The sequence below is a fragment of the Actinia tenebrosa genome, unplaced genomic scaffold (assembly GCF_029948245.1).
Source record: "Actinia tenebrosa isolate PJP-AT-01 unplaced genomic scaffold, QUT_ActTen_1.0 PGA_scaffold15__27_contigs__length_11533743, whole genome shotgun sequence".
In the NCBI taxonomy this organism is placed as follows: Eukaryota; Metazoa; Cnidaria; class Anthozoa; order Actiniaria; family Actiniidae; genus Actinia; species Actinia tenebrosa.
In genome coordinates, this window is record NW_028292575.1 from 11371630 (window position 1) to 11397951 (window position 26322).

The 26322-nt window shown below is 39.3% G+C and overlaps 5 protein-coding genes across 7 annotated transcripts; 3 read left to right on the plus strand and 2 right to left on the minus strand.

The window, feature by feature from the left end:
- Nucleotides 1-63: 63 nt before the first annotated feature.
- On the minus strand, nucleotides 64-8191 carry LOC116288674 (protein zyg-11 homolog B). 3 transcript variants are annotated; one of them, XM_089030904.1, is made up of 17 exons: nucleotides 8056-8191; nucleotides 6695-6920; nucleotides 6176-6316; nucleotides 5621-5679; nucleotides 5338-5403; nucleotides 5021-5075; nucleotides 4776-4829; nucleotides 4505-4618; nucleotides 4162-4209; nucleotides 3748-3838; nucleotides 3227-3297; nucleotides 3098-3145; nucleotides 2684-2751; nucleotides 2315-2441; nucleotides 1868-1920; nucleotides 1593-1687; nucleotides 64-1500 (listed from the first exon to the last, which is right to left on the minus strand). In XM_089030904.1, the coding sequence occupies exons 2-17, from the start codon at nucleotides 6902-6904 to the stop codon at nucleotides 1319-1321; spliced, it is 1482 nt and encodes a 493-aa protein (XP_088887030.1). In that variant the 5' UTR covers nucleotides 6905-6920; nucleotides 8056-8191; the 3' UTR covers nucleotides 64-1318. The 3 variants fall into 3 exon arrangements, with proteins under 3 accessions (XP_088887030.1, XP_031551353.1, XP_031551354.1); XM_031695493.2 differs by lacking the exon at nucleotides 8056-8191 and having other exon boundaries at nucleotides 6695-7944; XM_031695494.2 differs by lacking the exons at nucleotides 2315-2441; nucleotides 8056-8191 and having other exon boundaries at nucleotides 6695-7944.
- On the plus strand, nucleotides 8140-12015 carry LOC116288675 (uncharacterized). The gene is made up of 6 exons (XM_031695495.2): nucleotides 8140-8401; nucleotides 9286-10055; nucleotides 10489-10573; nucleotides 10712-10813; nucleotides 11106-11269; nucleotides 11593-12015. Exons 1-6 carry the CDS (start codon nucleotides 8140-8142, stop codon nucleotides 11668-11670), a joined length of 1461 nt encoding a protein of 486 aa, XP_031551355.2. The 3' UTR covers nucleotides 11671-12015.
- Nucleotides 12016-12465: 450 nt separating this feature from the next.
- LOC148911099 (uncharacterized) lies at nucleotides 12466-17382 on the minus strand. Its single transcript, XM_089030905.1, has 2 exons — nucleotides 16902-17382; nucleotides 12466-13724 (listed from the first exon to the last, which is right to left on the minus strand). Exons 1-2 carry the CDS (start codon nucleotides 17188-17190, stop codon nucleotides 12700-12702), a joined length of 1314 nt encoding a protein of 437 aa, XP_088887031.1. The 5' UTR covers nucleotides 17191-17382; the 3' UTR covers nucleotides 12466-12699.
- A 563-nt stretch (nucleotides 17383-17945) lies between these two features.
- On the plus strand, nucleotides 17946-19316 carry LOC116300148 (dynein light chain Tctex-type 5-B). The gene has a single exon (XM_089030138.1). The coding sequence runs from the start codon at nucleotides 18307-18309 to the stop codon at nucleotides 18850-18852; it is 546 nt and encodes a 181-aa protein (XP_088886264.1). The 5' UTR covers nucleotides 17946-18306; the 3' UTR covers nucleotides 18853-19316.
- Nucleotides 19317-21488: 2172 nt separating this feature from the next.
- LOC116300225 (coiled-coil domain-containing protein 24) lies at nucleotides 21489-25997 on the plus strand. Its single transcript, XM_031709052.2, is given in 11 exon segments — nucleotides 21489-21691; nucleotides 21693-21755; nucleotides 21911-21971; nucleotides 22051-22165; nucleotides 22740-22804; nucleotides 22879-22996; nucleotides 23522-23608; nucleotides 23747-23801; nucleotides 24061-24133; nucleotides 24220-24289; nucleotides 24890-25997. Coding segments are annotated over 11 exon segments (1155 nt in total). The 5' UTR covers nucleotides 21489-21589; the 3' UTR covers nucleotides 25236-25997.
- Nucleotides 25998-26322: the final 325 nt, after the last annotated feature.

Consider the following 26322-nt stretch of genomic DNA (forward strand, 5'->3'; position numbering starts at 1 on the left):
GTCGGGAAAATAAAACGGCTTAATTAAGGGCAAACGTGTTAAAAAAAACAATTTATAAACAACTGAAGGACAACATTTAATTTTATTTCTTGATATTCAGCTTCGAAAGAAACTGTCTTCAGTATATGAATTAAATACATTCTTTGTCAAAAATAAAATATTGAAAATACAATGCGCGCAGATTGGTTGTTTCCTGCGGGAAAACTTACTAAGTTATTTCGCTGTAAATCTTTATTCAGCTAAAATTCTTAAATAGATCTAAAATAGGAAAATTTTATCATAGAGCGCAATTATAATTTGCGTGCTATTCATCATTAAAAGTATCTCAAAACTGCTATACATTGGTATTAAAGAAAAACGGAATAAGCGTATTCATACCGCTCTTTCGAGATTATCTTGTTAGCCTTCCTCGGTTCATCTACCCGCATACGTTATACTGCTATTTAAAAAAAGGTTGATGAAGGTTTTGTTACAAGTTGTTTACCAAGCTTCAAATGATTGTGGAGCAATTTAAATGTGCGCACAAAAGAAAATATACCCGAAAAACCTGCAAACAAAATTTGGTGAGATTCCATAGACCAAATTCAAAACTCGCACCGATGTGAGGCTTAAGTTGTGAACGAAGGGATCTGGCGTGACTCAAAGTAATCTGGCGTGATTCAAAAGTCACGAATCACGCCAGATTCCTTTGTTCACAACTTAAGCCTCACATATGTACGAGTTTTGACTTTGGTCTATGGAAGCTGATGGCATTCATATAGCCCATAGTGCAATTCGGGTTCGGTATGCAGTATTGAACAAAACCTTTACCAACCTTTAATGAAATAGCTTTATATTCCAATAATGACATTACGAAACACGATATGTCAATTTTACAATCGTTAGAGCTCAACATTTGCTAAGCTGATTTGATATTAAACACAAAACAACCTTCATTAGTCTCTTCAAATATTATTCAAAATTTTGTACTACAAAAGTAATACCTAAGAGAAGTCAATGCTTCAACGTTATTTTAATATAAAGGCAAGAATGGGTGCTGGAGACGAAATTGTTACACATATGGTCATAGGTCGCCATGTTGGATGATAATACATAATTCAAGCTGGTCCTCCAGCATGGCGGAAATAGCCTAATCAGTATATGCGGAACAGCACAACATCTTTCGCAGACTCATTACGCAACCATTAGCCAAAAACTACTTACAATACTAGACCCACTTTTAAAATTTTGGGTAAAATGGGTGCTAATGATGCCAATGAACTTTAAATATTAAGATCGTGGAGGCCCATTCGAGTGCAGTTGGTCCAACTTGTCTCAGTTAAAGCTCCATAGGTGTTGGTGTGTCGTCTTTCACAACATCTTTAAGGTACAACTTTTTTGCCTGTTCACACACCTTTTGACAGAAACTCTTAAGACGTACGTCTTCGTTGTCATCTTGGGATATTTTCGTTATGATTTCTTTGATCCCGTCAGATATGAGCAGCGGGATGTAGCGAGCAGCTGAAAAAATATACAAAATGTTCAAGGAAAACGATTGGCGACAATTTCGATGACAATTGCATGAGCATCAATGCTGGACAAGTAGGACTTACGGTTCTTAGTGCAGACATGGTGGATGCCCCAGGTAGCCCATAGCCGTATAGCTGTAATATTGGATTTGAGCAAAGGTACGAACGGTGTAAACGATCTGTTGGGGAAAATATTAACACATTACATACGAGATGGACTCTTATAAGGCTTTCTCTCTCAACCAATCAAAAAGAAACATGAAAAAACATAAATCATATGCCTTCAAAAGTCTATAAGAATACTGGGGAGAGCGAACATACGACGAGCATGGTGGAGAAAATAATGACAAATGTTTTACCTGTAGGCGACCATTTCTTCTGTTGGGGTCTCCCAGCTGAGTACTGCCTTTTCCTTGAAGTGAAATAAATTACCGTCAGAAATACTGCAACTTACTATTCTCATTCAATGTTCTCTGCCTTCTCTTATCACAGGAAAGAGACCCTTGCTATAAATATACATTCACAGGAGCGTATCTAAGGCGAGATGCCTATGAATGCGCCTTCCTTACAGGGATTTTCTTAAGATGCGGAAAAAAGCAATTCTGAATTCTGAAATTGTAATATTGATCCCTGATTTGATTCTGGGATGAATCACACCAAACTCAGAATTCCAGATCCGTCCGCTCCTGCTCATTGGTTTGTGATGTCTTGGGCTTTTTGTTAAGTAACAGTAACTTCGATACATTTTCAGTGGCGCGGGGCTGCCTATGTAAGGGGTACCACACCGGCGTAGCTAGCATTCTTACCATCTTCCTAATAATCTGGGATTTATTAGGAGTCACTGACAGGTGTGGTTCCCAGGCCAGCGCGATATTTGACAATATTCCACCCGCAAAGTAGCACACTTGTATCTCAGTTCTGTCCAATAAATCACTGGAACAACAAGCAAGATCATGGTGGTTAGAGAGGAAAGGCAAAGAAATAGCTTCTATTTGGATTTTTTTTTAAATTCCAAATTAAAAACAGATTCAATACAAAGGTGTCAGATGAGTTAACTAAGCTCTCTTTAGAGTGTGCGCCAACATTTACGATAAAATGACATTTCACATCGTTATAAGCCAACTATATCACAAAATTATTTATCAGTTTTCTACAAGATCTTTTTGCAGTTTTACCTTAATAAGCCTACACATTCGTCTGTCAACAGATGAGGACGAAGAAAGTCTACCTCGGCTACATTATTCTAGTGAGGATGAAAGAAAAAAACATTAAGAATTGGATAGGAATTAAATTTTTCTCCAGGAAAGTGTTGCGCAAGGCATTTTCCCCTTGCAGCCCGCAACGCAATGAATGCAACCGCAAGAAAAATTTAAATAGAAAAATGCGCGTGAGTTATTACGACTCGAATGTTGAGCGCCTTGGCACAGGCATGATCTACTCTTGCGCGCGAAAATTTTAGAAACACTCATTCAATTTTGTGAATGTAGGTAATGTTGTGAACAACCTTGCAAGATACGAACTAAGAATTTTAGCGTAGCAATCATCGTGCTAACGAAATTCAATAAAAACAAATCACAAACATTTTTTACCAGGGTCCCAAGGACTTTTTTCACGATAACATTTTCTGTCCCGAATTCCTGAAAGATAAAGAAAACGGTCTCATAGTTGATGTATAAGAATCCCTGTGGTCTGTTACTAACAAGCATATCTGATTTTACCTTTAACACTTGAATGAATAACTTCAATCCCTGGCCATCAACAAATAGCTGACATGTGCATTGGGCGTCATCTGTACAATTAAAAAATCACTACCCTTAGAACAGTTATAGAAAGTAGGATGGTGCGCTGTTATTGCCACACATCTCGAGAACGTGGGTTCGATTCATCGTATGTGAGTAGAGCTGCATTTTGATTCTCTCCTGTGCTTCGAGGGTTTTTCTCCGGGTTTTCTGATTTTCCTCCCTCCGCAAAAATTAGCTTATAATTACAATTTGATCATAGATTGATGGCCACAGGTTTGTTAGGCGCTGACTATTAAGAGCCATCCTCATAAAAACAATTTATTTATTTTATTTCGTATTCCTTATTCTTATGCTTTTATGACTTTATCCACTTCCATATTGCAAAAAATAAATCTACAGTTAGTTAAAATCAATATCAAATTTACAGTAAAGCAGCCATTCCAGAACATATTTTTCTATCTATTTTATTAACCGAGATCAAATACATTGATATTTACCAGTGAGATTCCACAGGACGCTCAGCGTCAGACTGAGAACGTAGTCAGATCTTTGGGATTCGACCTTGTCTTTGACAATATTGAGAAGTGTCTGAGTTAGAAGTAGAAAATAAATGTGTTACATATCTGTAAAGAAAGCGAAGGGAAATTTCAAATGGATGAAAGGGAAGAATAAAAAAGAAGCAAAATGAAGCAAAGAAAGAATAGAAAATGAGAAAACAATGAGAAATAAAGAAAAGCAAAGAAAAATGGTGAAGAAAAGAAGAAGCAAAACAAGAAACGAAAATAAAATGCAGGAGGAAAAAACGAAGTAAAGAAAAATTAAAAATTATCAAGAAAAAGAAAGGAAATCCATGGAAAAATTCATAAAGGAAAGAAAGAAAACAAATTATAAGAAAATTAATTAAGTCATACCTTGAAATGTCTGTCCGTACCTAAAGCTATAGTCTCATAATTAGATATCTGTAAGCATAATAATCAGTGATTAGTCCTTGAGCCCAATTAGACTATGAGTCAATAGGTAATAGTTTTAGTCAAAACCAACAAGTCAGTCAAATGTATAGTGATGAAAACAAGTTTTGAATTACAAAGTTATATTTAATGTTTTGGTTTTCAAAGCAGGCACTTTTCCCTAATAACATATAGCCTAGTAGTAGCTCATCCAATCAGAATGCAGCATTGATGATAGACCGCTAGTTGGTTTTGACTAATGATGAATAGTATTAGACATCACATTACAAGGAAAATATCACATTACCTTAGCAGTGAGTACTGCACAGATCTTTGTCGCCAGCCTCACAATGTTCAGATCGTTGATGAACTGGCATAGGGCATCCATGGCCGACATACAGGCTTCATAGTAATCAAATTTCTAACAATATTTAATCAACAGTGTTTAAGGTTATATGTCCAAAGTTAGATCTAGACCGCATATTCAGCTTTTAGTTTGGGGGTAGCCAGGGGTGGTGGTGGGGTGATGGTGGGTGAGATGGGAGGAAGGTAGTAAACAGGGTAGAGTTTTTACTTACGGCATATCTTAGCATGAGTGGTGAATCCAGTATCAGTAGGCAATTTCTTATAAGCTATAAATACAAAATTAATATTCATTAATAATTTTTAAGAGGGGGTGGGCTATGAAGGTATGGAGAGAAAGGTTATCGAAAATTTTGAAATAAAGTAATGGGAGTTGGAGGTGTTATATCACAACTACAATTCAATGAAACTACGAGTCGGAGTACAGTGTATGTTGATCAACTCTTGCAGTGCATATTACCTCATGTTTGTTAGTGAAGCTTGACATTGCTTTAAGTACAAGACTGGCAATCTTCCTAAAAATCAATTGAAAACCTTTATCAAAAGTCAATTAAAATGTCAAAAGTAATTCAGAAAACTGAAAGTTTTGGCATATCTTTGACAACTTTTTAGATTTTTGACTTCTCCTCATTAACAAATTCATGGACTGAAGTGATGCCTGGAAACACACCATGTCTGAAGTTGACTGGGTTGGTAAAACTTGATAATCCCTATTTTAAATACTATTAAAATCATATTTGCACATAGCAATTTAAAGCACAGGGGTAGCACTCTTACCCTAGTATAGTTGGGTGAAGATCATATTGGTTTTTTGCACTCCTTGTCAAATTAAATATACATGCCCTGTGAAAAGAAATAATTTATAATCATTGGTACCATTATCAGACATGCAGCTGCTGTAAATAACTGTCATCGAATTTTATTTAAATCATCTTTCCAGCACTATTACCTTAAATTAATGAGAACAGATCATTGAAGCAGTTGGAGTACTAAATACCTTTTTTCTTAGTAAAAACCTGTTCATTTTGATAATTTTTTATTAGCATAGGAGTTTACTCACGTTGATGCCATCTGCATTCTCAGATCCTGTGGGTGCATCTCCATCGGAGGCAAAACATACTGCACAAAATTAATAAATTTACATATTTACTATTATTAATATTAATCACCTGATATGTCCTATACTAGGAATCGATACATTGTCATATTGGATAATTTTCACCGTGGCAACTTTAGTTTTTAAATATAATGTACAAAAAATGAATACATTTTACATAAAATTGTACAGATCACCAGATCTTAGACTAAATAAGAATCTATATCTTTAATATGCATAGGTTACTATCATGTCAAAATAATCCAATAATCCTTGGAGCCTTTAGACTAGGGAGACCGCAAGCAGTAAATCACAAAGTTCACCTATGTGTTGTATTTTAATTTTCAGGGGGAAAAATTCAAGAATGAACTGAATTATTTGTCTATAGTAGCATAGCATTCATGGTAAAAGATATGCCCATGCAAATAATGCAGTGAAGTCAACCAAGATGTTAGCCATGATGTCACATGCACGTCAATTGCTATATGATGCTTTGTTTGATGTTATATTATTTTTTACCTGTAAAATTTCAAATCTTTGCTCTGTCCAGTTTTTGCTGATGTGGAAAAGCCTACTAAGGCTTTCAGTCATGTAGGATGCTCGGTCAGGGTAGTTTTGTAATGAAGATAGAATCTGCTGTTCTGTTGCTTCCCCTGTTATCTGAAACAAATTCAAATTCTTTATGTCAACTACCTAGTACTCTGAGTGTGGAGTTTTACTTTGAAGAGATGGTGGATAGATGAATGCATGGGTGGGTGGGATGGACAGATAGATGAGAGGTTGGAAAGATATTCAATGAATGGGAGCCCTGGTTGACATGAATGTGACGGTGGATAAATAGATGAGTAGATGGATAAATAAATGAATGCATGGGTGGATAAATGGATGGGAAAATGGAAGAGAGGGTAAATAGTTGAGAGTGGGTGGATGGATGGATGGATGGATGGATGGATGGATGGATGGATGGATGGATGGATGGATGCACAAAAAAAAAAGAAAGAATGAAAGAAAGAACTGCTACCAGTAATTGATTCATACCTCTATATCTTTGGGTAAGAAGTCGGCATATGAAGACCCAGTTTTACAAAGCCCAAGGAAGGTCAGTTTTGGATGACCACTGAGAAACACCTCTAGTGGCCTATCCATCACTCTCTGTGTCCCTGAAATATCTAGCACCTCAAGGTCCTTTAGAGCATCCCTCTGGCTAAGCAACATCTCAAGCTTCTCTGCATCATCTCCGGGTAACATATGGCGTGTCGGTTTCCTGGAAATGTCCAGATGCCTTAAATTCTTAAACTGGGCAAAATCTATAGGGTTATTCCATGCAACAGGGCAATTATATGCCTTCAGAGATTTCAGTCTTTGCCTTGCTGTACCAAATGATTCAACTTCACAAATTGGATTACAGGAAATATTAAGCTCTTCCAACTTTTTCAAGGAATCACAAATCACCTTTAAGTCAGCATCAGTGATGCTGTTTTTACTGATGTCTAGGAATATTAAATTCTTGAATGAGCAGACAGCAGAGGATTCTAACCCATTCTTTGCGCTGCTGATGTTTAGTCTCTTCAAAAAGGAAGTACATTCATATCCTTCAAGAGAGCTTATGACATTTAGAGAAAAGGTGATTTCGGTCCGCCTTAAATCTAAATCAGTGATTGTATGATGCATCAACAGTAGCCTGAGACCAATTTCTCGGATATTTGAGTCCTGAATACAAGCCCTTTTCAATCTGCAAGTCGTTTTGTCTAAAAATAGTGTCAAAACCTTCAAAGTCAGTCTGTTGGTGCTTGCTAACTGTCTGACAATTGCTTCAGCTAGTCGTTCATGTAAAAACACAGGGACCTTGAAAGCCAACTTGTTGAAGTTCCCAACAGGTTCTTGTACTTCAAACGTTAAATTTTCGATGTTTTTACAGATAAAATCCAGACAAATATCTTCTAGTGTCAAAGGAGACAAGGTATTCCATGACTCCGTTGTAAAAGTGCTCGTCATTTTTACGAAATGAAATAAAAAAATAAAAAATCCTTAATTATCCGCCTCTTTTACAAGCAGTCTACAGCCTTAGTTATATTTCTCCTTTTCATTCTTCCTGGACGCATCGCATTTAGTTTTGACTGATATTTTTAAAGGGAAAAAAGACGGAAACAGGTATAAATTTTTCCCCTTATTTTCGTTTTTATGTTTATAGCTGGGTAGCCCCCCTTTTTCCGAGTAAGGCCCGAAAAGCTTCCGAAAACGTAAAAGTATCATGTCGACCATACGTCGATGCCTGCCGAAAGTTTTTCGACTTTTCAATAATGGCGGTTGTGTGCGTTGTTGTGTTTTTGATTTATTTTCCTAGTTTGAACCACATAAACTGGTAAATCAATAAACTGAAAACGTTATTTAGACTTTACCTTTTCTCGGAGAAGCTGGCAACTCAATTGAACCTCGAAATGAATTCTATTTTCAAAGACAGTTGTTGACATTGGAACGAAAATATGTCGCTTGACAACAAACTAAAATGGAAGCAGTCCTTTCAAAAGTCAAAATCTTTGTCTCAAAGCTCCATAAACGCATCAAGAAAAGCGAGTTTACTTGAAGATGAAACATCAGATCAGGAATTGCAGGATTACTTGGAGAGTTTGAAGAGGAAGTCTGGGATCAGCGGACTTTGGACTGGTGAAAAGTTTGATAAGGTTGTACGTGATGATGAAGATAAGACTCCAGACATATCAATATCTAGCTCAGATAATGAAGGAGGTATGTTAGTATGCATTAGATTGCACGATGGCACGATTCATCAAGTGGTATATGGTCCCACATGATTCCCCAGGAAAGCAAGGAAGGGTATAGGAAGGGCTGGCTGCACCTTTGGAGGTTACAGTATTAATGGGGCTCAAGTAATGACTGAAAGTACCTTGGTGGCTACTCAGGGGGTAGTGGAAGGGATGACTGTACCTTGGTTGTCCCAGGGAGTAAGGGAAGAGGTGAATGATATTAATGATGGTGGGTTCCCATGGGTAGAGGAAGGGATGACTGTACCTTGGTTGTCCCAGGGAGTAAGGAAAGAGGTGAATGATCTCAATGATGGTGGGTGCCCATGGGTAGAGGGAGGGATGACTGTATCTTGGTTGTCCCATGGAGTAAGGAAAGAGGTGAATGATCTTATATGGTGGTGGGTGCCCATGGGTAGAGGAAGGGATGACTGTATCTTGGTTGTTCCATGGAGTAAGGGAAGAGGTGAATGATCTCAATGATGGTGGGTGCCCATGGGTAGAGGAAGGGATGACTGTACCTTGGTTGTCCCAGGGAGTAAGGGAAGAGGTGAATGATCTCAATGATGGTGGGTTCCCATGGGTAGAGGAATAGATGACTGTACCTTGGTTGTCCCAGGGAGTAAGGGAAGAGGTGAATGATCTCAATGATGGTGGGTTCCCATGGGTAGAGGAAGGGATGACTATACCTTGGTTGTCCCATGCCAGGGATTAAGGGAAGGGGCGACTGTTCTTTGACATTGGGTTTATCATCCCATGTGAAGGGAAATAAATAATTTTTTTTCAATAATTTCACTATGGGGCATCATACTCTTGCTTACGTAACTCAATCATAGTTTTAAGCATAATTTGGGGTTATTAATTTTTCAGAGGAAATTCAAAGCTTTCATTCGGATATAAAGCAAGATGATTATTCTGATGATGACTTTAAACCCAACATCGTCATGCTTCCTGAATCATTATCTGATCCCAAGGATGATCTGTCAGATGTCAGTTCTGGAGAGCTGTTTCATGGTGTTCAGTTAGCTAATTTTGACTTGAGTGATGGTGAAACCAAAGAAGAACCAAAATCAACCTCATTGAACAATGAAGATTTATCCAAAAGTGCCTCAATAAGTGAGCCCAAAGACATCAATGCTATCATGAATAACTTGCATTTAGCTTCTGAAATTGAAACTGAGGACGAGGTTGCTGAAGAAATTGTGGATGACGTTGATATAGATGAGACTATTCCTCAAACAGTTGACAAAGACTCTACCTACTATAGTTCTTTTCAATCTAGTCCAGAGCCTAATCGCACTGACAGAGAGAGTACTACCCCTTCTGGTAGAAGGTCAAGAAATAGACCTAGGAGTCGAGCAAAGAGTGCTACTAGTGTTGAACAATCATATACCATGGATTTTTCCACTGCTGATGAACCATCAACGATAAGTGAGAAAACAGAGTCTCTTACGCAGAGCTCAAGAAGGTCAAGGTCAAGTCATAGGTCAAGGTCAAGTCGTAGTTCAAGGTCAAGTCATACCTCAAGGTCAAGTCACAGAACTAAGTCATATAGAAGCCACAGTTCTATATCAGATCACAGTTCAGTAAGCTATGATAAACCAAAATCATCTCATGACTCCAAGCAAAGGACAATTAAGGTATAAACAATATTTGGTCTTCTTCCAATGACACATGATGTGCAAATAAACACACAGCCAATTAACAGATAACAGATCTAATACTGCTTCATACGCAGGCTAATCAATTGTTAAAATTGGTTTCATCTGCATTACCTGTATTTTTCATTAGCACCAAGCTTTCAGCTGATGATGGCTGAGACAGCTTAAAGCTTACCCTTGGTTCTATAGGCTGTCTCACTTCTGTGCCTCTAGTTCGCAGGTTTCATTATTGTTTTTTCGTAATAACAAAACGTGTGACCAAGAAGTACTGGAACCTTCTGGAACCCAGGGTACTGAAAGCTCGGTGTTAATAAAAACCAGTTTTAATGTGAATGGGGTATGTTTTTTAAAACAGATAATAGCTAGATTATTTAATGGTAAATTTATTATTTGTCTTTCCCATATATTCCAGGTCATAAGAGATAAAAATAGTCATGTATGTGATATTGGTGTCCAAACTAGCTTTGATATGGATCAAGGATTACGTTTACCATCAGGTACATATAAACTATGTTCACAACGAGATGAGAAACATCTTTCCATACCCCTTTCCCCCCGCTCTCCCCCCAACCCCCCTCCACCTAGTTTTCTAGTTTTCCTCCCTTTTAAAAAATTAACAATTCAAATTATGCCAGGTCTAGGTGTTGGCATGGCAACTAGTGGGCAGAGTATAGGGATGCAGTATGTGGACCCATCTCCCATAGCAACCCATGCAGTATCGGCTGAAGCTCTAGAAGGTAAGTTGGTGATGGTGATGACCATGATGGTGGTTGTTAAATAATAATGCTGGTGATGATGATGATGATGATGATGGTGATGGTGATGCTGGTGATGACGAGGATGTTGATAATGAATGTGATAATGATGGTTAAGATGATAGTGATGATCTTGAGATGATGATGATGGCGTTAATGACGTTAATGATTGAGTTGATGATGATATTAATGCAAGTGATGATATACAAAAATGACTAGTTTCAATTTGGTGTCGTCTATTCTTAAGCTGCAAAATTACCTATTTTTGTTTCAGCTGTAACCGCCTATAATCCAGCAGTTGTGGCTTTAACTGACATGCTAAAACAACAGATAAGGCTGGTTCAACAGTTTGTAGATGCTAATAACCGCATGTATCAAGCCTACACAACTAGCCTCAACACACAATACCATTATACCACATTGGAAGATACCTTGGAGGTAGGGAAAAACATACCACTATATTCAAAGTAAGAGGGGCTATCCCTAACCTGGGTTCCAGAGGTCATTTATTCTCGCTATAGAACTTCAGGGCCCGGAGCCTAGATAGTGCTATCCGGTGGATAAATCCTTATCCAGTGGGCAAGTCGATGCTGTTTTCCAATAAATTTATCCACTGCATAAGATTTATCCATCGGATAGCGCTATCCTAGCTTCGTACAACCGGGCCCAGGGTAGACTATCCCTTTCATAACTACAAGCTTAACTACCTTATTTCTGTTATGAAAATTGAATGTCCTGATGATGACATTATTATTATTTAGTTCATAGAGAAAAACAAACCAAGAAGTTTGACATTGAAAGAAGCTTTAAGACAGATCAAAGACGACGAGGAGACATGATAGAGCGCAAATCCTGCCTTTCCCTCCCCTCCCTTATCAATAGATTTTCCTCAAATCTTTGGACAGTTTTCGCTAAACCCAATTCAGAGGTAGAATTAGCCTAGTAAGGCTCAGGTCAAACGTCGAACTTCACATGAGCCGAACCTAACTGAAACAATGGGTAATAAGGCGGTTATCTTTGATATCGTTAGGTTTGGCTCATGTTAAGTTCGACGTTTGACCTTACACTGTAGTCTATACTGTAGTCTAAGTATAAATTTTAAAATGCTGGTCGTTTTGCTCAAATATATTATGTCTAAGCTTATGCAAAGATATCTTTTATAAAATTGTTTTAAATTTATTTGACAATTGTTTAAAGTTAATTAAACTCATCACACGTAGATGAGCTTGGCGTTGGTGCTTGGGTGGGAGGAGCCTCGGGAACTCGGCGGAGGTCAGCGGTAACTATGGCAACCCTGTCACCTCCCACCTAGCACCGTCACACTGACTTGGCAGTGTAATACTTACCTATACTTACCTTCGGGGAGGGTGGGGGGGAAAACAAATAGCGTTGGTGTAGCGTACAAACTGCGTAAGCTAGCGTTAGCGATATGAGATAGCGCATAGCGTTAGCGAAATCGGATAGCACGTGGCGTTAGCGAAATTGGATAGCACCCGATGCAAGCTTCGTCCCCAGATACCATCTGTTCATCATTCATCTCATTGCGTGAGACATTAATTTGCTTATCAGATGGCCGCGAAGCTATAGCCTTTTGATGACAGATACTTGCGATAACAGGCAACTTAGTTCAAGTCTAACTTTGCTTAAATATTTTATTTAACCACATTTAAACTCATCACACGTAGATGAGCTTGGCGTTGGTGCTTGGGTGGGAGGAGCCTCGGGAACTCGGCGGAGGTCAGCGGTAACTATGGCAACCCTGTCACCTCCAAATGATTCTCCAAGGTGCTTGGAGAGGAGGAACAGGAAGAAGGGCCTCCCACCACAATGATCCAAGCACCAACCCAAACTAAGGTCACTCCAGGAAATTAAGCTTGAGAAAGATAGCGCGAGATCGAGGCTAAGGATTCTGTAGGTGTCCGGATATAACTTTGATAAGCGTTACTAGTCCATCTGCCAAGGGTTTGGATCATGTGATCTGGAACACCATTGCGCGCTGCAACTGTGGCGGCTCCAATCCTGAAGCTATGGCTGGAAAAATTACCAGTCACTCCCGCACCAGCGAAAATATCCCTCAGCCACGACGTCAGCAACTCTCGAGACAATGGTTGGCCATTCTTTAATAAGAATAGTGGACCTGAAGCATTTCCTCTTTTATGCAGAAAAGCGGACATTGCAGTCACCGCACACAGTGGGGAGACGCCACAACCAATGTGAACATAGCACCCTGCGCGGAAAGGATCGGTTTTGGATGCTTTGATCCATACCCGTAAGCACGATGGTCGGTCCAAATTATCAAACGACAAGTCCGAGACCTGCAGGTGAATGGTGGGGTCGAAACTGGCCAAGCTGGAGACCGTAAACTCTGCCGATCGCAGGAAACCAAAGTATGCGAGCGTACATGACGACCAAAACATGGCATGGTCAAACGAGTCAATGTCCAGGGCCTTGAAAATGGTGAGCATGAGAGCGTCGGTAATCGGTAGACGCTGTGAAAACTGGGACCCTTGGGAACGTTTAATGCCCCGAAAGACTTGATGCAGCCGCGGACAATTTACCAATGGATCTGCGTGACCCTGCTCGATGTGAAGGGCCCGAACCGCTGACAGGTAGACTTTAATAGACCGATGCTGAAGCGACTGTGCCAGAAACGTTACAAAAAGACATAAAGTTCTCTCATCTGCAGGTAAGACAGGAACTTTGCCAAGCTGATGGCAAAAATCAATAAATTTACGCTGAGCAGACGCGTAAGTGCGACGTGTGGTGGGAGCCAGGCCATTTAGGAGGAATTCCTGACACTGTTTCTTTAGAGTGGACTGGTCAAGTTGAGAAGAAGCTGATGCGGAATTGGAGTTGGGGATCGGTGTGCTGAAGGAGCCAAACGCCTGAACTCCTGCCAACGAAAACGGCATAAGGCATCAGCGATTGCATTGTGGACGCCGGGTATGTGGAGCGACGAAAAGGAAAAGTTAAAGCGCGCTGCCGCTAGCAACAGACTGCGCAACAGCCGCATCAGGTCGGGGACTTTAGAAGTCCTGCCGTTCAGCATGAACACCACAGCCTCGTTGTCGGAACGAAAGATGACATGCTTTTTGGACCACCGATGGCCCCACACATGCGCGGCTAGAACGATCGGAAAGAGTTCCTTATATGCAATAGATTGAGAACCCTGCTTCTCCAACCAGACACCGTTGAACCACGCTTGGTCCAGAAAAGCTCCATAACCAATTGCTCCTGAGGCGTCCGATACCACCTGGGTATCGCCTACGACTGGGATACCAGGATACAGCCAAAAAGAAACCCCGTGCCACGTAGAGAGGAACTGGTGCCACCAGTCTAAGTCGCGATGGAACTCGCAATTCAGGCGTATAGGATGGTCTCGCTTGCGGAAACAGCCTAGCAGGTCAATCATGCGCCGTATAAACGTGCGACCAGGCCACACCACCTTCGCTGCGTGGTGGAGGTGGCCAATCAACGATTCTAGGTGATGTCTATTACACCAGCGTCGCGACCGCCAGGTAGCAATCAATAGTTTAAGGTTGCATAACTTATCTGCTGGCAAACGAGCAATTTGGTTCACTGAGTCCAATTCGATGCCTAAAACAACCAGGGTAGTATCAGGGCCTATGCATTTGTCGGGATGTAGCGGAACACCTAGAGTGCGGCATACTTGACGTGACTTAGCTAGGTTAACTGCGCAGGCGTCAGTGTTAGGAGGGCCCGCCATGATAAAATCATCAAGATAATGAACGAGATTGCTAACTTGGTAATTGTTCACCAAAATCCACTCTATCATCGAGGCTACCGCATTGAAAATAAACGGGGCTGATCGAAGACCAAAAGGTAACGCTAAGTCAACGTAATACTTTCCGCGCCACTTCATACCGAGAAGGTACCTGTCAGAAGGATGAACCGGAATATTACGGTAGGCCGATTCGACGTCGAACTTTGCCATCAGTGCTCCGGTACCAAGGCTAGAGATCATCCGAATGATTTGATCAACCCTGACATACTGAAGGGTAAAAGCCTCGCGGTCGATACCATCGTTCACGCTAAGTCCCCTGGGAGATGAAAGGTCGACTATGAGCCTCCATTTTCCAGGCTGGCCACGCTTAGGTATCACCCCAAAGCTGCTGACGTGCAGGTCAGGAAGGGGAGGTTCGGAGAAGGGGCCCGCGACCCTGTTCGACCTGACCTCGTTTTGCAGATACGAATCAATCACCTGAGGGTTGTGGATAGCGGTTTCCTTGTTACTCTTGGCCGATCTTAAAGAGCTGAGTTGACTTTGGAATCCAACTTTGAAACCATATCGAATCCCACTTAAAACATAAGCCACTTCAATCTGGTCTGGGTGTGATAGCAACTCTTGGGAAAACCACTCAACACTAAGGGGCGTGACGTCAGATACCAACGGGAGGTTAAGCATAGCTGAAAGAAGATACAATACGACCGTGAAAATAATAGTGACCGGCAGATGTTCCGAACTGCTCACACGACTTAAAAAGAGATACGTGAGGCGATAAACGACGAGTAAAGCTAATTACCCTAGATAGGAACTTAGACGGGGTAAAATTACATGCACATAAACATAATATATCGAGAGTAAAGTATATGCTATGGGAGGGGGAGGACCCACTCTGGCGATAACACGGGACTCGAAAGGAACGAAAAATTAGCAAAATAAACGCGTAAGAGGGTCCCGACGTAAAGCTTGAAATGCTGTTGCGATAGCATACAAAGGGACCTACAGAGACAGCTAGAAGACGGCTTAATTGTCCTAATAACGCCGCAGCCAATCATAGAGGCCAGACTGACAGCAAAGCTAATTTCTTAAGGGCCTGGTTACGCGAAAAGATTGTATCAAGGTTTTGTAAATATAACGCGCTAAAAGGTATGACAGCATAGAGAGATAACACAAAAGTCCTAGCACGAAAGGTTTTTTTTTTTTTTTTTTTTTTTTTTTTTTTTTTTTAATATATATATATATGTATATATATCATATGCAATGAAATACCAGTGACATTGTCTGCGTTTCTCATAAAGCCTAGCATGCAGAAAAGAAATAACGACGGCACGAAATGTCCCGAGACCATTGAAACGTTCCAGACAATTGACAATACACAATCTAAATGCACTTGAACTGTCTAGACAAGATTACGAGCGAAAATTATAGAGTGCTATACAAGATAGCTAAAGCTAGCGTGCTTGGATTAGCGGCGCTTAGACCTGTGAAGTTCCCCCGACGACTCGGCAAACGTGGATTTCCGTTTGGACTCCGAAGACTCGTCGGTCCCACTCGGGCAATCTACCAAGCGATGGCGGCCAGAACATGAAGAGCACTTGTGTGCGAAGCGGCAGCCACTATAACGCGAAGAACACTGCCCCCGATTCCAAGAACGGCATATGGTGTCGCTATTGGATGAGCCCTTGGGTTCTGCTCCTTCAGCAGCTGTAGCACTGAGAGCGCGTGGGACAGATCCCACGGTGTGGAAACTGTAGAGCTGGCTATTGATGTGCGACCAGTCTGTGAGTTTGCTTGCTGCTGCGTGCTCACGAAAAGCCTTATCGTAAGACAGCCAAGCCCGGCCGCTAAACTGGCGATAGGTTCGCAGAATAAGCAGCTTGTAGAGCAAAAGATCTTTCCAGCAATTGGGAAAATAAGAAGTCAGCACGAGCGAGTAAATGCTGAACGCCTCGACCCACGTCATTATGTCCTCTACCTTTCGCCGCTGGCGCTTGGGCGTAGAGGTCAAAACGATGCGACCATCAAAGAAGAGTTGGGGCTCGTTTTCCGTCTCCACCAGGTTAGGAGAAATGAGATCGCTCATGTCGACGAACTTGCCACTGATGATCTGGGTAACCAGCTTTGCGGGAACGGGAGAGCAACCTGGGCCAACGATAAAAGGCTGATGCAAGACCGCCGAAACAGATGGCAATGATGGCGCCCAAACCGACGAGACGGAGCTCGGCACAGATGCTGAGAAAGCTAGCGTAGCGCTCGTGTCAGCCAATGACTGCGATGGTAGCGTAAAAGTGCTGGCGAATGAAGGTACAGGTAAAATAGACGTACCTGTAGCGTCCTGCGTAGCAGAAACCACTGCGGAGGTGGAAGAAGTTGGCAGTGCAGGCTGTGAAGAATAAGGTGGCGAGGAGGACGAGTTTCCTGACCCATTTGCAGAGGATGCCTCCAAAACCGCTTGAACAACCTCCCGGATAATCTCCTGCCGGTCTTCTGCAGAGAGTACGGCCGTACTACTTCGTGTAGCCCGAGACATAACGAGAGTATAGCGTAAAAACAAATAGCGTTGGTGTAGCGTACAAACTGCGTAAGCTAGCGTTAGCGATATGAGATAGCGCATAGCGTTAGCGAAATCGGATAGCACGTGGCGTTAGCGAAATTGGATAGCACCCGATGCAAGCTTCGTCCCCAGATACCATCTGTTCATCATTCATCTCATTGCGTGAGACATTAATTTGCTTATCAGATGGCCGCGAAGCTATAGCCTTTTGATGACAGATACTTGCGATAACAGGCAACTTAGTTCAAGTCTAACTTTGCTTAAATATTTTATTTAACCACATTAAATAAATACATACTGAACTGAATTGAGGTCTTAATTTTGCCGACTTTAATTAAGTGCGAGACTTATCGAAATGTCTGGTTGGGAAAACCAGTGAAAGAAGCGTCGGAAAAACTCACGGAACTTTAATTTTAATTTTTGCACGTGTTGATTTTTAAACTTCTAGCCCTTGACAAGTCAATTTATTTTCTTGTCTTTTATCAGTTTGTTTAGTGCTTCCTCTTTTATTTGTTTTGTATTTATTATCTTTTACCTTGTGTTTATCTTATTCGTATGGGTTAATAAAGTTGTAACTTTGCATTTGGCGATATCTTATCATTTTTCCCAAATTTTGGATGGAACAATTTGGCTTCGCAGTAAGGATTTTGATTATGAAAAAACCGTCGATTACAAAACTAAGTTATGGCTCACAAAGTTAATTCGAAGTATAGCTAAGACTTTTGTCATAAACAGTTACTGAGATTATTAGTGATACCAAGACAAACAAAGAAACAAAAGAGCTCAACTATCATAGATTGCCTCTCATTTGACGCAGAGAGCGTATCTGCAGTAATTGTTTGCAGGATCAATTGTAATCTCTTTTCGGAGTCGATTGGACGTGATGGTACGTCTTTTTGTCCTTTTATGAGTCTGTCTCTATAACAACTAAGTACTCAACAAATCTAAGTGTTCTGTTAGACTGTATTTGCGCCATTTACAGAAACCATTAGGAGGCCACTAGAGGATCTTAGACAAGGCCTAGTACTTGAAGGTGATCTTTTCGCTTGGAGGTAGATAGCGTTTGGTCAATTTATCCGTCATTTATCTTTGTCTTAAGAGCCAATTTTAATTGGCTGTAAAAATAAGTGATAACTTTTGAAGCTGCAGTCCATTTGATCTTAAGAAAGAACGGCTATGATGGAGGAAAATCGAGAATTGGGTTCGAGAAGGGATAGCAAAGTTGATAAAGCCTCCAAGAACCTAAAGAAGCGGGGAGAACCGACACCAAGTAGCTTGAGACCAGCACCAACGAGGCCTCAGAGCTCGATTTCCATGGCTCAATCAGCTGCTACACCTTACTCAAGAGCAGGAAAAGCCCCGCAATTACAGCTGGAAAACACCTATCGTATGTCGCCAAGTAAAAAATTCCCTGAAGGAAGCGTGAGGAACATTTTAAAGGAAGTTTTAATGGAAAATCTCGCCGAAGTCAACTACGACCCAAATACTTGTCGACAGCTTACAAAGAGTATTTCTGATAACCTAAGACTACGCGTCAAGGAAATGAACATTCAGAGATATAAGATCATTTGTTTGGTGCACATAGGACAGCTAGGCAAGCAGGCATTGAGGATTGGAAGCCGCTGTTTATGGGATACAAATGTCGATACGTATGCCTCTTTTGAGTTCAAGAATAGTTCGATATTTGCAGTAGCTACGGTATATGGTGTCTACTTTGAATAGCTTCTAGAAAATAATCGTAATCTTAAGTAGATTTTTTATTCAAGCGATCAATAGTTCTAAAACAACCAATTAGAATTGTGGGTTCAACTTTAAGGTACCTCTTGTGATCTCTCTCGTGGAAAAAACAACAATTGCTAAATAACTGAAACTAGAGTGAAAATCATAAATGAGCAGTAGATAATGTATAGATAATGTACTTCGCTTCGTTCCAAAGAATAATTATTGATTTTAAGGGAGTCAACGCTATAATTTTTTAAATTTTGTTTTCTAATTTTCAGAAGTATTTATTTTACTCTGAGAAAAAAATATTTTGGCGTTTCAGTTTTCCGTTTTAATTTGCATAAAACATAAAGAGCGAATCTAGCGTTATCAATAAAACAAATGTCGTATATTTGTTTTGTGAAAAATGAAATGGGTTCAGAGTAAATAGGGTGAGATAAAAAAATAAAAAGATGTCAAAATGATCAATTGTTTTTCACTAAGTACTTGGTGATACAGTAATTTTCTCTTAGCCCTAGCATTTTAATTCCACATTTAATGAGCTTTTCAAGTCTCTAGTTATTAAAAGAATAAACTAGAAAATAAGTGCGTAGTCGCTGCTCTCTTTGTTTTAATTGTTTTGGTTCTAAGAATAATGTGAAGTTCAAGAGCTTGAGTCATATAGTTTCCGTGAACAACCACGCACGAAACAAGAAATATTCATCTTGGGAAGTTACAGTTCCTCCACGTTCTCTCTCTCTCTCTCTCTCTTATTAATTCAGTCTCTTTCTCCCACGCAAACAAAATTTAAAGCCCATATTTTAAATTCGCTAACAAGAAGATTCTCAACGAACGGAATTAGATTAATTTACACTATTAAAAATGCATGTTATATGTCGTAATATATTCATTTAGGCTACAGTTTTGCTGTTTGTTTTAGCAAGAGATCAGCGTCAGCTGACATAACAGGAACGTCTGATTGACAGGCACTTACAACCACTTTCTTATCTTCTCTGACCGTTTTCGTTGACTCTGACATGTTTTGGAGAGAACATTTCCGTTATCGGAAGTGTTTGACTTTTGAAATTAAAAAAGTACTTTATGGGGCTGCGCATGCGCTTGGATACCAGATGAAAGGAAGAGAGCGCAATCTCGTACCCAAAGTCTTATTCCTTACTGCGGTTTATTTCCTCAAGCATGCGCAGTTAGAAATGAGGGCTCTGGGTACCAAATAAAAGAGCGCGTCAATTCAGCTCTCTGACAAAGTCTCTCTGACAGACTGATTGTTTCGTATCATTAATTTTTTTTCCCCCTGTGGTATGGGTTGTGTAGCGGCAGCCACAGCCGGCGCCAAGCAAAGCTCATAGCCTACCACAGTTTGTGGTTTTTCCTTTTGTTTAAAGCGCCTAGAGCAGATTTGGATAGGCGCTATGTAGATATTTATTATTATTATTATTATTATTATTATTTATTATAAGTAGTATTTATAGCCGGAATTCAAGTATGATTAAATTTTGCCATTTATAACTTATTGGAATATAAAGAATATGCCCCGAACCGCTATGATATGCAGATGTTTTCATATCTCATATCTCTCTTTCGTAATTTTATTTATCTTTTTTTGTTGTTGTTGTCGTCGTCGTTGTTATTTTTAACGATCTTGGGCTTCCACATTCCGTGCTCCTTGCGCCGCATTAGATTGGATAGTGCATTTTTCTGAGGCCTGTTAATACTGGGCTTCACCAGTGATACAGATACAGTTATACAAAGTTCTAGCATCAATCAAGATCTGGGACGGACCATTAGATTATATTGAGGAAGGGGTTGCGTAAGTCGCAAAAAATATCGAGCAAGCACTTCACGTAGGAAAAAACTGTGCACAAACAAAACAAAAACATTGCGTCCAGGGGTTGTTACAAAAAAAATTATCATGCGGCATAAATTCTCGCAAACACACCTAAATTTTCTCTTTAAAGTCAGTGAATTCGTATGGAAATCCGAGAATTAACGATGTCCGAACTTTTTGGTGACCGTAACACAATCCAAGCTAGCGCCGAAAAAGTAAATTATCTAATGGTCCATCACTATAGTGTATGTTTTGGTGGGGGTCTGTCTGTACAGTTCCTGTCTAGAAAACTAAACGATACCGCAAAACCGACTCCGATGACAGATTTTGTAAATGTTACAGTCATTCTCAATCACACGCGCGGCCTCTTGCGATTGTTTCGGTCGCGACGAAGAAGGTTTTGGTGGACGTCAATCACAAGACATTTCCATAACATTGTCGGAAAACGCAAAGCTATAAGGGCACGTGCCTATAGAATGTCATGGAAACATGTTTGATGTGAGAAAAAAATAAGTGTTTGGAAATTCTAAAAGAAAAATATACCTAGAATGATCCGAAATACTCCCTCCTCCCAAACTAGCGGTACATAAATAAGCTCCAGCATACCAGCACATTAGGCGACCCAGTGCACACTCCAGGAGCGTCCTGTTGTCATTAGTCTCCCATCATCCATACAGGAGGAGCGGCATCTCAGCTGTAGCAACAAAGATGGCGTCCATGTTGACAACGAAACAAGGAGTTTAGTCAGACATTTTTCTGACATTTTCTCTAAAATTCAAGCTGTTAAGACATCTGAAAGCCTTGAAAAATAGACATGATTGTTAAGGGTGTTTTTGTAGGTCATGTCTTTATAAAATGTAAATAGATTGAGTTAAATTCAAGTTGTTTTTTGGGGGAGAATTAAAGCCTATTATGACCAGTCAACCATCACCTATGGAATGGTCGCTGGAAGAGTTCGACATTCAGCCGTCTCTTTGGAGATTAATTGAAGAATTTGTAGCCGAACCTGAACGGCCCTGAAATAAAGGAAGTTATAGGAGAAGGTTTAATAGATGAAACGATAGAACTCCATGAAGAGGTAGGATTTTTTGCTAGGACACATAACTAACTCTAAGTATAAACTTTCATTTTTATGTACAAGTTCTGTTTTCTTCTTATACCATTATATCATGCCCCCCAAAATTACCCTTAAGTCCGTGTTGAATATTATTTTAAAGTTGTAATTTCTCATAGGCTACATCCTTGCTTGATATTTGGAGAGATTATCGTGATGAAACTGAAAAAGAAGAAAAAAGTAAGCTTAACTTTAAAATAAAATGCGCCTTTCCGAACGGAAAACTTTTATTTTGACTGTCATATCTATTTAATTACAGACTTGGCACTTAATAGACATCTCAGCTCATTACCAGAACCTCCCATGATGAGAGAAAATCTCAAGAAAGAAATATTGATGTTTGTTGAAATGCTGCAACAGAAAAACAATGGCAGGTAGGAGAATGAAGGAGAGGTATTCTATAGAATACCAAACATTTTATTAAGATTACAACAAAGATATTGAATTTGTGTCTACTTTCTTCCCTTCCGATTTTCATTTACTTACTTCCCTCCCTTCCCACTTTGTTCCTTTCCTACTAGCCCTTTTACTTCCCTCCCATCTTATTTTTTCCTCTTCCGTTTACATCCCTTCTTTTTCTTTCTATTCCACTTTACTCCATTTCACATCCCCCTACTATGCTTCCTTCCCATCCCTAAACAATAGTTATTGTATAGTCCCAGAAAATATCCATACCTCACCCACAGAGGAAATTGGACATTCTGTAGGGAAGGGGTGTCATAGAATGAACAAAATTACAGAGTATATATGGAAGAAAATTGGAAGTTCCTGGGGAGGGGCTCCTATTACAAATTTCCTTCGTGGTGGGAGTATGGATATTTTCTGGAACTACATAATATATAGAGATATCCTTCCTTCTATCGAGTATTTGATGACTGACAACCCATTTAAATGCAAGAGACTGACTTAAGATCACAGCCTATAAGGTTAACTGTTTTTTTTTCCCAGTCAAGTATCCAAAATCCTTAATCACAAAGATGAAAGCATTGTTGATTATGTGTTGGAGACAAGAAGTAAGTGCTTCTAATTTAATATTTTCAACATTTGTGAATTAAGACTCCTGATGATCATCAATTTTGTAAACTAGGTAATTCCTCACAAAGTCAGCGACCGTCTACGGCATCCAGTAGACCATCCACTGCTATGAGCTCTTCAAGTGGGCGGCAGACTCCATTAAGGGTCACACCAAGAAGTGATGCGAGCAGGTACAGTATTTTATTAAGAAACAAATCATGTATTCCAGGACCTATGTGTGTCATTATTTTATAAATGGCATTAATAAAATTAGTTAATTACATAATATATAGCCATTAACTGTTATTGTAAATTAATAGCATGCATCTAAAAATATGTTGGATCATCTCAGGGCTTTAAATAACAGCCAATCAGTCACTGGTCATGTAGTCACGGGCTAAATTAGTTTTAGCTTAGCCATACCTTATTTGTGGCTAAATGTTACTGGTCAAAATGCCCAGCAAGGCAAAGATTTGGTAGGATAGGTCTCATTTCCTGCCAGACATGTCTGATGTCTAACCATTGTTTTAAGGGTATTCATTTTATGGATAATGTCTGCAATCATGTGAAATATATAGTATATATGACTTGTATGAACCTCTGTCGTACAGTCCCTTTTTGCCTTTAAGGGCATCCTCTTGACATCTACTTCATAAAAATATAATAAAAATGAACAAAAAGATTTGAAAAATTATATTCATTTTTCTTTCATACAGCTGTGCATCTTCAGTGAGCGATCAACTGGAGTCCATGAATGAAAGCCTTAATGCTTTGGAAATTGATAGAATTGTTGAACACCTTAGGTATGTTATAACGAACCATGAGGACTTCTTGTAAATCCATTCTTTTACTGTATATGTACTTCCAGATATTGTCATTACATTCCAAATGCATGAGGGAGATCAATAAAATTGATAAATAGTTTCTGTTTTCTGTTATAGGGGCTTGTTTGTAGATGAAAAGAATAGACTAAATGATGATATAGCATTCCTACAGGTACAGTCTATAGATCATTTCAATATTATAAATAATTATTATGAATCATATAGTATGTATGCTCTGATTGGTAGAGAACTATGCCTAATTGATTTGTGAATGGTTGTTGAATCATACTATCTGTTTGCATTCAGCAAACTTTGCAGTGTGTGAAGAAAATGGGATTGTAAAATAAAATGCTTTTTTTCTTCTATATTTTATTTTATTTTTTAAAATCTTCAGCACAATTATATAGCCATCAAACATTTTTCTTTATTAGGATTGCTTGTTTGAGGAGTCAGACTATCGGCAGCAAGTGCTATCTACACCTGACCCAGAACCCTCTCTAAAAGGTAAACAAAAGTTACCCACTAAAGTGATTGTTTTGAAAATTATCTTTCTTGTAGTATATGACCATATCTTTCAACTAATTTTTCAGATTTAAGGGAATTGGGAACTAAACTGGAAAAAGAAATCCTGAACAACAACAAAATCCCAACTACTACAAAGTAAGTAAAATGAATAGATGTTTGTTTTACTGTAAATATAATATGGAAAGAAAATTTTAGAAAACATGCAACTGTCTATTAATTTTTAATAAAGGGACTGTTCGCTTAAAAAGGGGTCCACTTAATTGAGAGTATCATAATTGTATTTCCTATCCAACATAGGTGATATGATTGTTAAGGTGTAAGTTAATATTTGACCCCTGAGGGGGAGGGGGGGTGAGCATGCCTGTCATGAGTCACATGTCAGTGTTTTTAGTCTGTTGTGCAACACTGGTTGATTGTTATAGCATTATACTTAAATTAGGTTATACGTTGGAATGACTATTAGCTCTATAAAGGATGCCTGCTGAGAAGATGTGACAATAAGCCTGAAGCGAGATGACGTTTTACCCCCGTCTCTAGACCATAATAGTTTTTAAAATTCTTTCATATTAAAATTTTTGATTCCTTAGAGAATACAGGAACAATAGTCATAATTAAAGAACAAAAGCAGCGTGAAAAGGATTATGGTCTAGAGACGGGGGTAAAACGTCATCTTGCTTCAGGCTTATTGTATTTCTAGTTTTGATTTATAAATGTTTATTTACTTTTTATTTCCAGATCTTTAAACAAAGGTAAACCAGTTGTCTTCAAGCAACATTCCTTGGATGAGCACTCTCTAGAGTATAACAGAAACAGGGCATTACCCACCAAACCAAACATTCCCAAGCCACCAACATCTCCTCCAGAACGAAAAACCAAAACCTCTCTGCCAAACAGAACATTCACCATTTCTACAGGAGGAGGATGTTGTAGCCAGAAATTGTCCCCATCACCACCTGGCTCTGCATCTAACAGGAATATTGTTCCTTCTCCACCAAGTTCTGCTAAGCCACAAGTACAGCGACCTAGCTCTGCTACACGATTTCGCAGGATGATTGTTGAATGTAGGGATAGTGCAAATTAATAGGAAGTTTTTGGGATCGTGCTTGTGTTCAAATCTCCAAGATGAATGAGGCTGCGAGAGATGTCAAATAGGTCACACGCAGCCTTAACTTGGAACAGTTGTTTATAACAGTTTCCTAACATGCCCAAGGTTAGGAAAGAAAAATGAATTATTTTTCTATTGTTTTTTAGACTTGGCGCAATTGAACAATTTTAGAGTGATCGTTAAGCTCTTGTTTTGCTGCCTGCGTAGGGGAGTTTTTTGATGCAGCTGGATGTATCTGTATTAATGATTATTAAAAATACCCCTCTCTCTCACATGCACATGAATACTCAGTTTTTTAAAACACTAAAGGGTATTTCACTCGTTAGTAAAACACGCAGAATTATCAACATGACAACCTATGTTGTGGTGGACGTCAATAAGTGTTTCCATAATTTTGTCTAAAGAATGTGCCTAAAGAATTTCATGGAAAGGCTTTGATTGACATGCCTACATCAAATGGTTTGGTTCTGATCCTGTTTTTGAGAGCAGCTGTAGTCATTTGTAAAAACCTTTCTTAGTAAGAGAAGTTTAGATATTTCCCTGGTAAGGTTTGCAAGATACATTCCTTAGCTTTTTTAGCATTAATGGTTATCAATAATTTATTAAAAATTGTACATATTGAATGTATTTATTGTTCAAAACTTATTTTCTTGTGTGCTGTACATTTGTGAAAGCATTTTAATATAAAACAAGGGAATTTAAAGAAGATTGTTTTTCAAACAAATAAACCCATTGCTTAATATTGTTGTTAAATTGTTATCTGCTCATAATAGAACAAAGAACTTTATAAACGAGATGCACTGGAGTGGGAGAGTCTCAGATTTGAAACAAGTTTTAAAAGTGTGTGCGTGTTTTTTGGTAAAACAGAGCTTGGTACCGATCTTTCTATTTCTGCTTAAACAATTTTCTGCCTACCTCGACTGTGAAATATGCGACTTATTTATGACTTGATGCATACCTTAGCTAATTTTCTACCATTTACCCACTCCCTTTACCCATTAAAGCCGGGTTCCCTGTGGTGTATCGAGCAGATTATTCCAAGGAAACTGAGTTCGACATTCGT

What these genes read in the sequence shown, in the direction of transcription:
- LOC148911099 (XM_089030905.1), bottom strand. Translation starts at nt 17,190, where the DNA reads ATGCGCTATCTCATATCGCTAACGCTAGCTTACGCAGTTTGTACGCTA. An exon ending in TGCTACGCAGGACGCTACAG is followed by an intron (nt 13,725 to 16,901) that starts GTACGTCTATTT and finishes TTTCGTTGGCAG; the next exon opens with GAGTTCAGGCGTTTGGCTCC.
- LOC116288674 (XM_031695493.2), bottom strand. Translation starts at nt 7,651, where the DNA reads ATGACGAGCACTTTTACAACGGAGTCATGGAATACCTTGTCTCCTTTG. An exon ending in GTACGGACAGACATTTCAAG is followed by an intron (nt 3,839 to 4,161) that starts GTATGACTTAAT and finishes CTTCTAACTCAG; the next exon opens with ACACTTCTCAATATTGTCAA. An exon ending in CCATGTCTGCACTAAGAACC is followed by an intron (nt 1,501 to 1,592) that starts GTAAGTCCTACT and finishes ATATTTTTTCAG; the next exon opens with CTGCTCGCTACATCCCGCTG.
- LOC116300148 (XM_089030138.1), top strand. Translation starts at nt 18,307, where the DNA reads ATGATGGAGGAAAATCGAGAATTGGGTTCGAGAAGGGATAGCAAAGTT.
- LOC116288675 (XM_031695495.2), top strand. Translation starts at nt 8,140, where the DNA reads ATGTCGCTTGACAACAAACTAAAATGGAAGCAGTCCTTTCAAAAGTCA. An exon ending in AGGATTACGTTTACCATCAG is followed by an intron (nt 10,574 to 10,711) that starts GTACATATAAAC and finishes AAATTATGCCAG; the next exon opens with GTCTAGGTGTTGGCATGGCA. An exon ending in ATCGGCTGAAGCTCTAGAAG is followed by an intron (nt 10,814 to 11,105) that starts GTAAGTTGGTGA and finishes TTTTTGTTTCAG; the next exon opens with CTGTAACCGCCTATAATCCA.